At 38.6% G+C, this 13,120-nt stretch overlaps 1 protein-coding gene across 4 annotated transcripts in view; it reads right to left on the bottom strand.

The window, feature by feature from the left end:
- The window catches only part of LOC139477400 (protein lingerer-like), a 42,874-nt gene that overhangs the window by 9,158 nt on the left and 20,596 nt on the right, over positions 1 to 13,120 (bottom strand). For all 4 annotated transcript variants that reach the window (XM_071259981.1, XM_071259966.1, XM_071259974.1 and 1 more), the window contains exons 8-16: positions 12,869 to 12,936; positions 12,470 to 12,684; positions 11,774 to 11,888; positions 10,505 to 10,717; positions 8,046 to 8,203; positions 6,702 to 6,912; positions 6,394 to 6,502; positions 4,358 to 5,004; positions 1,765 to 1,909 (exon numbers count right to left, since the gene is read on the bottom strand). In XM_071259981.1, the coding sequence (XP_071116082.1) occupies positions 1,765 to 1,909; positions 4,358 to 5,004; positions 6,394 to 6,502; positions 6,702 to 6,912; positions 8,046 to 8,203; positions 10,505 to 10,717; positions 11,774 to 11,888; positions 12,470 to 12,684; positions 12,869 to 12,936 (1,881 nt within the window). The remainder of the gene's footprint in view (positions 1 to 1,764; positions 1,910 to 4,357; positions 5,005 to 6,393; positions 6,503 to 6,701; positions 6,913 to 8,045; positions 8,204 to 10,504; positions 10,718 to 11,773; positions 11,889 to 12,469; positions 12,685 to 12,868; positions 12,937 to 13,120) is intronic.

The raw sequence follows: 13,120 nt of genomic DNA, 5'->3' as shown, positions 1-13,120 counted from the left end.
AATCATTGTTAATATCATTTTATAATCATACCCATGTAAACAAGCATGAATGACTCATATCCCCTGCCAATGGCCTGTTCCTCGAGGTGTGATTCAAGCCCCTGACCACATATACTGCCTGAGGCTAATTCTAAAGAGTGAGTGAGTTGGGTTTAACGCAGCTTTTTACAGTATTCCAGTTCTATCATGGCTTGTCAGCTTAATGTGGGAGGAAAGCCCAAAGTGATGCAGGTCTCATCAGTAACCACTTTGGTGAAATCCACGAGTACGGGTATGGTGCTGACAAACCTAGTAACTTAATCAGAGCGGGCGAACCAGGATACAAACCCACAATCAAAGGTTTCTGGTATGCCCAAGGGACGCAACTCTGCACAGCGAATCGTGGCACCTTAGACGACTAGGCCACCCATGCCCCTTTATTCTAAAGAGTCAATGTGAGTATGTATGTGTGTGTGTTGGTGAAAATGCCACACTCTGCTATATTCCAGCTATATGATGGCGGTTTGTAAATAATCAAGTCTGGACCAGACAATCCAGTTATTGACATCATCAGCATCAATCTACACAATTGGTATACGATGACATGCATCAACCATGTCACCTAGCCTGACCACCCAATCCAGTTGCCTTTTACGACAAGCATGTCTGTCTGTCTGTCTGTCTGTCTGATTGGACTGGTGTACTTATCAGTCCCAGATGAATTTTGCAAAGTTTAGAGATACTGCTAAGACCATTCAGAAAATGTTTCAAATTCATCATGTTCATACAAGGATTCAACTGTACAGGCCTGTAGTTTCAGGAGTTATATGAAGCTCAAATCAAAATATGCCAAAAACATGTGATGTTGTTATCCTGAAATTGGACTGGAATTCTCTTGAAGCTGGGATCATACATACAAAGTTTTAGCTCCACAGCCCCACAGGCAAAAAAATTGACAACTTTGTCACGTGAGCAAAAAACAAAACTCCAAAAATATACAAACAAGCATGAAATCCTCACATCCCCCTGCCAATATGACATGTTGGGTGTGTGCAATACATTAGCTCCTGAGAACTATGTTCACTGGGCCTTTTGGTAAAGAAATATAGTACTTTTTTCAAGATCTGCTCCGGAAACCAAGGCTACTGCCATTTTCAGTCGAAATCAATGTCATTGCCATGGAAACTCAAAAAATCTTTTTAAATCCCAAACTATCAAAAGGCACCAGTTCACCACCACTAGATCTATCTATGTGCCAAGTTTGGTGAGGAAATATGGTACGGTTTTTAAGATCTGCTCCGGAAACAAAATGTGACGGACGGACGGCACCCATTCCTATATCCCCCTTCCACTTCGTGGCGGGGGATAATAAGAAGTTGAACACTTGTTTTACAAGTGAGGAAATACAAATTGTTCATGAATGGTTCATTGATTGAAAATTGTTCCAAAATTCTTATCAAAGAGCAAAAAGCACCAGTTCATAGCTACACATTCATAGCTCATAGCAGATACATATTCAAAATTTGATCAAAACACATTTAATGGCCTTTGAGTTAGGCTCCAGAAGGAAATTCTACTCTCATTTGAACCGACACAGACTGGGCTATAATTGTATTTTGAGAGGTTAAATTAGAAACAAGAAATACAAATATATATCTTAAATCAACATGGGTTATCGTTTAAACCCTTGAGTTACAGCATTTTAGTTACAATCAAAATAGGTCTTCGCTACTTGGGTAATTCAATTAAAATTAGCAAAAGGATTGTTTTCTAAGAAAGACTTACTACTTGATGGCAACGAAGTGCGTGTTGAGCCTGACACAACTGAGGAGAGAGTTGTTGAAGCTATCGTTGACGTAACATTTGCAAGCGAGGTGGTGGAAGTCGTTGTCGGATGGCTGGCAGCAGTTGTTGATGTTGTGTGATCAAACTGAAGGAGCAAATTTGAAAATCATGTTTCAAGTATGTACCTACCTTGGGGTATTATAGACATAAATGCCACTCATTTCCCACCTTTCCCCTCAAACTGTTTAAACTGTCACTTCTTTTCGCAGCACAAACATGCCGACATATAACATGCCAAGTTTGTGAGTATCAGTTGGTACTTCAGTGAAAGTCAGCCAGTGAGCTATGCATCAGGAGCATAGAGTGAGCGAATTTGGAAATATGCCACATTGAGCAGTATTTCAGTTATATAACATGTCAACTTGAACCAACGAAGATTGGTATGGTGCCGACAAACCCACGATCACATGTTTCCGGGACACTTAAGTATGTGATTGTAAGATTGTTGTGCCTTGGGCTACACATGCCCTTCCAGGAATACATGTGGTACACGTATTACCAATGCACATCTGAACAATTAACCGTGGACAAAAGATAGCTGATCTTCATACTTTATATTTGTCATTGAAAAATCATAATATCCCTTCACCATGTAAACCAATGGTGCTACCTAGAACATAGTAAGTTCAATTTGAGCTTCCATAATCATAATTAAAGCCCGTATCATATTCACATAGTCTTTTTCCTTAATGACAATTGTGAGCCATTGTAGTGAGTTTGGTTTAACACTGCTCTGAACAGTAATCCAATTACATCACGGCATGTCAGCTTAATGTTGGAGAAAGCCCAGGCTATGCAGGTCTCAGATGTTTACCACGTCTGTGAAACCCATGAGCACAAGTAGGGTTTTGATAGATGTAGAAGAATAATCATGGATTCGAACCCACAAATAGGCCACTGTAAATCAAGTAACAATTAATTCTCTATTCACCATAAATACATGGCACTAAGGTACATGTATTGTAAACCTGAAATGTCAAGTTTATGAAGTCTGATTCCGTAGGCTGTGATTTTCAAGCCATATGTCAATAATTGATTATGGATCAGGCAAACCATTGGCTAAAAAATATGCAAAAATACACACTGTGATGGTGTACTGACACACTATCAGCCAGGTCAAACACACTAACCAACCAACTAATCATCATTTGTTTGCCCTTATAACATGGGATGCTGGAGATCTATTCTGCCCTAGATTCCCCTCTGGAAAACTGAAAGGAAACTCTCATATAAATAGACATAATTTTTCAACTCATTCAACACCAATCAACCAGAAGCTTTACTGATGTGACACCGAGTTACCAGAGACTTGTGTCATAGATGAAGCCAATATTTATCAAGGAAAATATCTGCTTGTAAAACATCTTAGCTACAACATGTTATCCACCATTTCAAAGGTCTAATCCAAGTGTTTATACATATGGAAGTTATGTTTATCACATTATTTTAATAATGCATTTACAACTTAATTTAGTTCATTGTAAATAAGAAAATGTAAGCTAACACATTCATAACATCCAGAAGAATGAAGGAAGTGGGAATTTGATTTTCAGCAAAAATATAGATTTCATGAAAGTCACTTACCTATTTCTTTGTTACATTAATTGTTTACGCAATGGGAAAATTATTTTTGAAAGAATTATAAATAGTATCTGTCACCACCCATTTCCCGATAACAGCGGCCATCCGATAAGTAACATGAAGAAATGCCTGTTTTCAAAGCTTCGCATGAATAACACGTGTCAAAAACTGCCATGTGACACCATTAGAAAGCTAATGTTTTCATCTATATGGTAGTAACCTCGCCTGGAGTGTTTGTGTAGCTGTATCATGACTTTATTGGATACAAATCGGTTTCTAATGACACTTTCTTGCCGAAATCTACTACAGGATTCGTGATTGGTCAAATATGAGCATGTGACCCAGCGTTAGAAACATCTTTATTTTGCTCTTTGACATGTTCAATGTGGACCCGTTGTCAAAGTGTTTGTCCGAAAAATTTATTTTCAATATTATTGCGGGAAATAGTGAATAATTTTTTAATCTATGGATAAAAAATTAAAAATTGAAATGGAAAATCTATTTCAGACATTGTGAAATGTGATCGATTTAATAAATGAATGAGGGTAGGTTAAAAAAATTATAAACTATTTTGACATGACTACGGCTTGGCTGGCCTACCAGCCTGCAGTGTCTGGGGACTCCAGGCTTCTTAGTGAGTGTACTGGCCTACAGTGTTGAAAGAGTTAATCACAAACTACTGAGAACTTTTCAGTAACTGCATTTCTTTACCAACAAGAGTTTAGCGATGTTTACATAAACATATATCCAACTGGCTCACTTCAACTGATTCTGTGCAGACAGGTATCCAGAACGCCAGGTGAACTCCAGGGTTTCCGTTACCCTACATTGAATAAAGGGCACTGGGACACATGAATGCTCTTTTCTCACCAACACATTATGAGGGACACACTGAGCCACGAGACATTCACCGAGCAGTTCACGCACAACACTGTTACATCCTTAAACTTACCTGGGAGCTCTGGTGAGTGTCAGCCATTGAGTCTTTTATTGACATATTAGACAGAGTGTCCCCAAGTTTGTTTGCAGTGAGCGGCGAGGTTTGCAGATTGGACTGATGTCCAGATGAGGTGTAGGACTTTGAGTTGTAGCCAGACACTGATGCCGACTGAGTCTGTGAAGGAGGGGAAGATAGGCTGGAGGCCTGGTTCTGATACGCGTTGGATGAGTTTGTGCTCGACTGCCGTGCAGAGGACGGTTGCGAGTCTCTTAACTGGTACGATGAACCAGTCTGCTGCCCTTGATATGAGCTTGTTTGTGTTGATGAAGGATAAAGAGAGTTCTGGTTGGCTTGGCTTGACGAGTAGTTCGTTTGACTCTGGAATGATGCCGCACCTGTCTGGTAGCTTGGATACTGGTTTGAACCAGATTGGAACTGGTTGGATCCAGATGAATACTGGTTCTGTCCAGTCTGATACTGATTCTGACTAGGCTGGTACTGAGAAGGAAAGGAGCTACCTTGTGTACTTGTTGTATATGCCTGTGTATTGGACAGTCCAGAAGACTTATGTCCCTGATAGCTTGACGACTGGTATGTTCCTGATGACTGAACAAATGAACCCAAACTTGATGAATCCGATTTCACAGTGGAAAGTGAACCTAGAAAAAAGAAACATACCCAGGCATCATCGTGTGCTTTGGCCATCCAATTGAACACACTATCCTCAATGTGATTCTTGGTATAAAGAGTGAGTGTGTGAGTTGGGTATTACGCCACTTTTAACAGTATTCCAGTTATATCGCGGCTTGTCAGCTTAATGTGGGAGGATAGCCCGAAGTGATGCAGGTCTAAGACTTTTACCACTTCGGTGAAACCCACGAGCACGGGTATGGTGCTGACAAACCTAGAAACTTAATCAGGGTGAACCAGGATTCAAACCAACAATCACTGGTTTCTGGCGTGCCCAAAGGGATGCAACTTAGACGATTGGGCCACCCGTGCCCCCTTGGTATAAAGAGAAGCATGCTATGAAAATAATATTTTGTGTTCAACTGTTCTGAGAAACAAGAGGACAAAGTCATTGATGTCCCTGCAATAGTAAATACTTGTCTTGAATATGTCAACTAGTTTATATTGATTGCATAACTACCCCCATTTTCTGTCTAAATCAAAATTGTTGCTATGGAAACTCAAAACAATGTTTTTCAAAATCCCAAAGTATTAAAAGGCACCGACATGAGACCTTTTGGTGCGCCAAGTTTGGTGAATAAATATTGAACAGTTTTCAAGATCTGCTCAAGTAACAGCACGTCCACTGATGAATGGACTATGTAAATTTTAACACCCCTTGCAAAATGTCTTAGGGGGACAATAGATATACTCTTATTTCGGTTTGATCAAAATTAAACTTTTTTCATTAAAATGGCACAGCATGCATTGAAAAGTTAATTCATCCCATGATTACATAACCACAATGCTTAGTTATGATATTTCACATGATATACTGGAGGGACTGTTGAGCCTAATTTTGACCCACGTTCAATCACAGAATAGACTGTGCAACAAAGACAGGAAATATAAAAACCTTAGAACAAATATTTTCATCTCAAATGCAGGGCTTGATTTAACTGGCACCAGGGTCATGTTCACATGAAAACCTATTTGCACCAGACAAAACCAGGTTGTACCCTGTACCCATAATTTCACAAAGTTCAACCCATATGTGATGACGTCAAGCCCCAAAATGCAAGAGAAAATGTACATGAAAAGAGATTATTGATTAAGTATGGTAAATAACTTAAAGGTATTGAATGTGTTCAAAGATCGATGTTATGGGGACATGTAAGGGTTAGACACAAATTTGAAACATTGACATGCACTTTGTGCATGTGGAAATAAATATTTGGTGGCATTTTAAAAAAATGTTAAACAAAAATATAGCGAAATCAAACCCTGGAATGTGTTTGCAAACAATAGTGTCTATATCATCCATTTTGATCAATTTCACTGAATGATGTTAGTTCATGTATGTAACTTGCAAGCATTACCCTGAGCCAGTGAAGCTGCTGTCTGCCCCTGTCTCTGTCCTCCCATCAGAGGGCTGGATTTCATATCAGACTGGGAAGGAGGGAATGGAATTGGCTCTGGGGGCGTCATCTTAAAGAAGATCATGTTAAGTAGTGGATAACATGGCCAAAACATGCAAGACTTCTGTTTCCTTAAGCATGAAGTAAAATACATCTAAATGACAATATTCTGCTAGTCAGCGAAGGAGCTAAACCTATAATAGGACATCCATAAGTTCCAGAAATCTAATATTCTAAAGATATTTGTCAATCATGATAGATCGCCATACCTTTGTAGGCTGACTCAGTGGTGAAGGAGCATCTTTCTTTGGTGGTGTTGTATTGTAAGCTGTGTTTTGGAACACACTGGTTCTGGGTGAGGAGTGATCAAGACCACTCATTGCAGGTGGCTGTTTGCCAGGGGACGACATCATTGTCGCCGGCATCACAGATTCAGAGGATTTGCTCGATTGAGCTAGATGGTTATTCATCGAAACAGCACTGAATCATAAACATGGAATTTTGGTTGGATCAATACCATAAAGACATCAAAGTATCAGATTACATAATGAGACAAGAGTTTTGATTAGATAACTGTGATTTGTCACTGGTTATTTTCAAATATTAGATAGCTATGCGATAAATCGCAACGAAACATGAAGTACGAAGTGCAATTTATTGTACGATAAATAAAAATCACAATCAACATTTATTTCTTAACTAATGAAGATATTCATAGATTCTGATTACAGATGGTGATCTGTTAAGGGTATGCACCAACTTTTTGATGTCCACTGGCACAAACAGAACTGACAAAATGACCAATAAAGAGATTTCATCTCAGTTATTAGCACCAGTGAAAGAGGTTTCTGAAGAGACAAAGGTCTATGGAGACATAAAATCTAGGCATCCCTTAACCAGAGCTCGAGATAAACTGTGTATTTGCGTCAAATAAACTGAAATACGCAGACATAACAAATCCTTGAGTATCAAATACGCATCAAAAATTAGAAATATGCTATTCAAATAAAATTAACGCTTACATTACAACTACTAGATACAACGATTGCGTATATTACAATTAATATAAAATGATTGTGTATCAGCCAATCACCAAATTCACTTACCGACAGTTACATTCAGAAAAGCTTCTGCGACAAACATACTGATAGATGCCACATTGAAACACACATTGTGCCTAGTCAATGCACATGTTGAATCTTTAAAAGTCACTGATTGGTAATAAAAACAATAGCGCCTTCCTTACAATACCAGGATTTGTAAACCAAAAATGGCTTCCCGGAGAGGGAGCTGCTAGCAGATGCAGACGGGTATACTATCCCTCCTTTTTTTTAAAGATTTACAGGGATTGTTACGAAACAGGTTTTAAGTTAAATACCCAAATGTCAAGAAACGGGGGTAAAAAAATTTGAATACCCTCTAAAACTTGTGGATAACCAATCTAACCCCTGGGTAAAATACCCAAATAACCAAAAGCTTATCTATAGCTCTGCCTTAACTATAAATGATCAATATGTATCTTTGAAATGGTCGTTTTGACTCGAGTATATCAGCAGTATAGCTTATAAGAGCAAATGAAATAGTTATGTAACATTGTCAAATCCAGGATTTACCTATTCTGGGTAGTTGTCGTGTAACCGCTTGCAGTAACAGCTGAGTCAGAGGACCCAAAACTGAATGGAGATGAGGAATCAGCCCCAAAGTCTACTCCGAACTGAACATCCAGCTGCGGCATCACATGGCCTGGCATTTCAACTGCTGATGCTGGAATCTGAAATAAGGAGTGGTTCAAATAGTGCTCTTACTACTTGAGTCATCTTCTAAATTTGAGGGTAATGATATTTTTGTAAGTATCATATTATCTTATATATTTGTATATAGTAGACACATTTCCCAAAAAATATACAGCATAATCATGATAATACATGAAGCCAATGAGTTTTGATTACTTTCTTCAATGCAAGACATTACCACCTGTATGTAAGACCAGATATAGCATGTCTACAAATTTTGTACTGAAACATACAAGTAGTCAAGGAAATAAAACAAACATGGAACAAGAAAAAAGCGTTGCCACTATCCCCCGCCATGAGTTGGGTTTAACACCTCTTTGAACAATATTCCCGTTATACCACGGCATGTAACCTTAATGTGGTGCAATCCGTGAGCAATAGTATGGTGCTGAGAAACCTAGAAACAAAATCAGAGTGAACTGGGTTTAGACCCCACAATCATAGATTTCAGGCACGCTCAAGGGACAGAACTCTGCCTCCCATAAAGCCTAGGATGGCTTCATGTTGTCTGTAAATCTGAGAAAATCTGTTTAATACTATGAAATTGATACGAACGAAAGGTAGTTTATGATAGAATATGTAACTGAATTTGTAATGAGTAAGGATGAGACATATGTACGAACAACTTCTTTATTACAATTAGGAGCGATGGTTTCGGTGAGGGTTCTGACACCGTTATCAAGAAAGTGAAGTAGAGTTTGGTTGACAAGAATATATAGTGTTTATACAGTTGAGTAGGTTTAAGATCAGTTACACTGTTGTATTTGTAATGAATTGTTTCTCTGCATGAATTTGGTCAGTGAATGCAACAACTGTGTCCATGACGCTTTTGGAGGAACATACACTCAAGCAATGCAGAACTTACCAACAAGAAAGGAAATGTATTCAATACTGTGAGATGACATTATGTGCCAAGTTTGGTGAAGAAATATGGTACGGTTTTCAAGATTTGCTGCGGAAACGAGGACTATCGCCATTTTCAGTCTAAATCAAAGTTGCTGCCATGGAATCTCGAAAAATAACATTTGTAAAAATCCCAAACTATCAAAAGGCACCAGTTCACCACTAGATCTATCTATGTGCCAAGTTTGGTGAAGAAATATGGTACGGTTTTCAAGATCTGCTCCGGAAACGAAATGTGACGGAAGGACGGGAAGGACGGCACCCATTCCTATATCCCCCTTCCACTTCGTGGCGGGGGATAATAACATGGATCAAGGGCTACAACTGTGTATGAACAAAATCTAAGAAGTAACTCTGGAAAAACGCATTTTAGATAGCCAGCAGTAACATCAGTGTGAAAATTATCTACCTTTACAGTTTTAGAGAAAATTGGTTCCAATTGAAAAGCAGACGGATGGGTAAATCCACCGCCCCCCCATCCAGCCTGGGAATAATTAAAATACCATTAAAGATCAGTTTGTGTCATTTGGCCACAACTGCCTCGTGGCAGAACTGACAAAAACATGTTACTGGACACTGCTACAAGAACATGAAGCACAGTGTGACCAAGGTTCAAATTTCCTAAAAATATGTCTGTTAAATGTAACAAGAGTCATCAGAAAGATGACATATCCCCCCGGCAGCTGTCTGTAAAGTAACCACTAGTAAATGTGCAATTCTGTATGTAATAAGTCAACAGTTGAATGTAAGAAGCATACATTGTTTACCCACTGAATGATTCTGGCCCGGAAACGAACCCGTTCCCCAATGGAATTTAGGTCCAAATTCATTCCATCAAAATTGTAAAAAATAAAAATTCATAAAAAAAACAACATCAAAATGCACCACTTCAGTATGTGCCTGATAGCTTTGCCAAGTTTCGATCAAATACACTGACTGGTTTTTCGAATTCTGCCCCGGAAACGAACCCCATCCCCAATTGAGTCTATGTCCAACTTCATTCCATAAGAATTTTAAAAAATAAAAATTAGAAAAATCCCAAAATATCAAAAGGCACCACTTCAGTAAGTGCCTGATAGATTTGCCAAGGTTCGATCAAATACACTGAATGGTTTACAAATTCTGCCCCAGAAACGAACCCCATCCCCAATTGAGTCTATGTCCAACTTCATTCCATAAAAATTAAAAAAAATTAAAATTAGAAAAATCCCAAAATATCAATTGCCAAGTTTCGATCAAATACACTGAATGGTTTTCGAATTCTGCCCAAGAAAAGGAAATGATTACCGACGGACAGACAGACAGACGGACAGGCAGACTGGCTGATCACTATATCCTCCAACATTATATGCTGGGGGGATAAAAAGAAAGAATACCTTTGATGGAGGAGGCAGCTTGCTTCTCTGAGGTTTAGGTCGCTGTTGCAGTGCCTGCTGCACATGCGGTGGCTGCGATGACATCTGCTGTGCTGCCAAAGACTGTGCAGACATACTGTTCCCCTGCTGCAAGTTTTGAGAATAGGAGCTCAACCCACTTGGGGCAGTCTGTGGTTGGAGATTCGAAAGGTTTGACCTTGAAGATGACCCGATCTGCAAATTTCAAGAACATTTGTTGTGAACACACAATTACAAAATCACAAAATTCCACATAACTTGCCATTCTTTCTCTATATTCACAGAAAGTATTTGAGACAAGTGGAAATAATACCATGTGGATTCTGAAAACTCCAAGGACTTGCTTGATTTTTTGCAATATCAGAAAAGAACCAAGTTCAATTCCTCTATCTAACTTTAGGAAAAACTACATTCCTTGATCCATGGGGCATTTGTTACAAAACATGGTGACCATAGATACAGTTATATATCTATCTTCAGAGATTCAGGACAGTTTGTCAACTATAAAAGCAAATGCCTTATGAAGTTTACTGTTAAAACTGTATGTGAAATGTTGGACGTCCTCCCTGAAAACATCAATGTAATATTTGGAAAGATATTTAGGCAAGAAGTAGGTATTGCCATGGGCACCAATTTTGCTCCCCTTATTGCTGATCAGCTTCTTTATACATGTATATGAATGAGAATTTCTTCTCAGATTTGCAAAGTTAAAAAAGGGAATTTGGCCAAGAGGTGTAACTTTAGTATTGTAGACATGAAGAGGACATTTGCAAATTTGATGCATCTGTGACAAAAACTATGCCCTAGGCAATTCCCTATTTCAACTTGTACCATATGTCCCTTGTTTTTAGATGAACAACTGACTTGCTTTTGTATGTGTTTGTGATGTGCCATTGTTGGGCCATGATACCCTCACCTTTTCGCAAATCCCTGGTATCATCACTATTGAGTAGTGATTCATAAACACTTTCTCACAATAAAGTCGGAATCATACAATGAACCTGGAAAGGGTTTTGTAGCATCATCAACATTGATCTATGCAATGTATACAATGACATGCACCAATCAAGTCAATAAGCCTGACCACCCAGTCCCATTAGTCTCTCACTGAAAGCATGGGCTGCTGAGGACAAATGTTAACCAGGATCAGCATGTTCAGAGGGGGCTAATCAACTTCATAAAAACAATCCCTCAGATTGTGAATATTATATCATATTGGGCTAAACTGAGGTTAACAGAACATATACACACCCCAATAGTGTTCTTGATAGACTCTGTGGCCTGTTGGTTATACTGAGCTATCAAGTTATCATTGGCTTGCTGCTGTTGCTGTTCCGCTGTCTTTAACAAGGTGCCAAGGTCCAATCTGTCATGGTGAAAAAACACACCACATAATGACCATTTTCCGAAAGATTAATAAGCAGTAAACTGAAAAAGATCTTAACTGCACATCTCTCAGACAAATGTTACATTGATCAGCTTCCATGACTCAATGTGTGCCATCAGCTAAACAAAAATAGAACAAGAGTTACAAAATATTTTCTGAGAGATTATGAATCAGTTAAAACATTATTTTTTTTAACTAAAGCCACGTTAAAATATATTCTCATTACCGATCAACCCAAAACATCTGCCCAAGCTTAGGGTTCTTAAACACATTTGCAGGCGAAATTTAGTTCACTTTTCCCTTTCATAGCGTATTTTGAAGTAGCACTGACAGATGTAACCTGTCCTGACAACCTGCATATATCTTTATTATCCACTATAAACACAACACGATCGCTGTATCTTTACATCATTGCTTTCATTTGTACACTTAAGGTTGGAATGGCTGGAAAATTGAAATAGCAAAATACTGATATTTGGAACTACCAACACATTTTTGAAAAAAAATAATTATGTGGCCTAACCTTTTAACACTTTAATTTGAAAAAAAAGTGCCCCTACCTCTGTCCCAATGTACTAGGCTGTCCAAGTGAGTTTGAAGTCACAATTGAACCAGGCTGTCGTAGTGGGCCAGGCTGTCCCATTGAGCTTGGCATCGGACCAGATTGTCCAAGAGAATTTGACTGACCCATAGAGCTGGTGATATCATTCAGTGGTGAAGGTGCCATGGGTTCCTCCTTCACTGTTGATGCTGTGAACACCTTTGACTCAGTCAGCTGAGAGAACAAAACGGCAAAGTAATTTGTAACCGTTAATACTAACTACACACATATCATTCAGAAGAATGGTTTGTCAACCAAATACTTTGAGATCTTCAAGAAAACAAGTGAATAATAGTACCACTAACATGAGTAATTGTATAAAAACAAAATTTGGTGACATCTGAATTTTCCCACTTACCGATCCCTGCCAAGTATCATCGTTCCAATCTTCAGACGCAGGGGCAGACTCCCAGGTCTCTCCCCATCCTAAACAAATACAAAGTTTTAAATATATATAGTGTATATTTATTTATATAAGTATTTATGCAATAAGCCTTACAACACTTGCATTTTATTTTTGCAGGTATTGGTGACAAGAAACCCAAATGACAGTTATCATGAACTCAAAGGGACCACTAGTTTTCGTTCGTAATAACCGTAGTTTGTTAAA

The sequence above is a fragment of the Haliotis cracherodii genome, unplaced genomic scaffold, assembly GCF_022045235.1.
Source record: "Haliotis cracherodii isolate W230 unplaced genomic scaffold, xgHalCrac1.p SCAF_1, whole genome shotgun sequence".
In the NCBI taxonomy this organism is placed as follows: Eukaryota; Metazoa; Mollusca; class Gastropoda; order Lepetellida; family Haliotidae; genus Haliotis; species Haliotis cracherodii.
The sequence above is the reverse complement of the archived record's forward strand: the minus strand, read 5'-3'. Positions and strand labels throughout refer to the sequence as shown.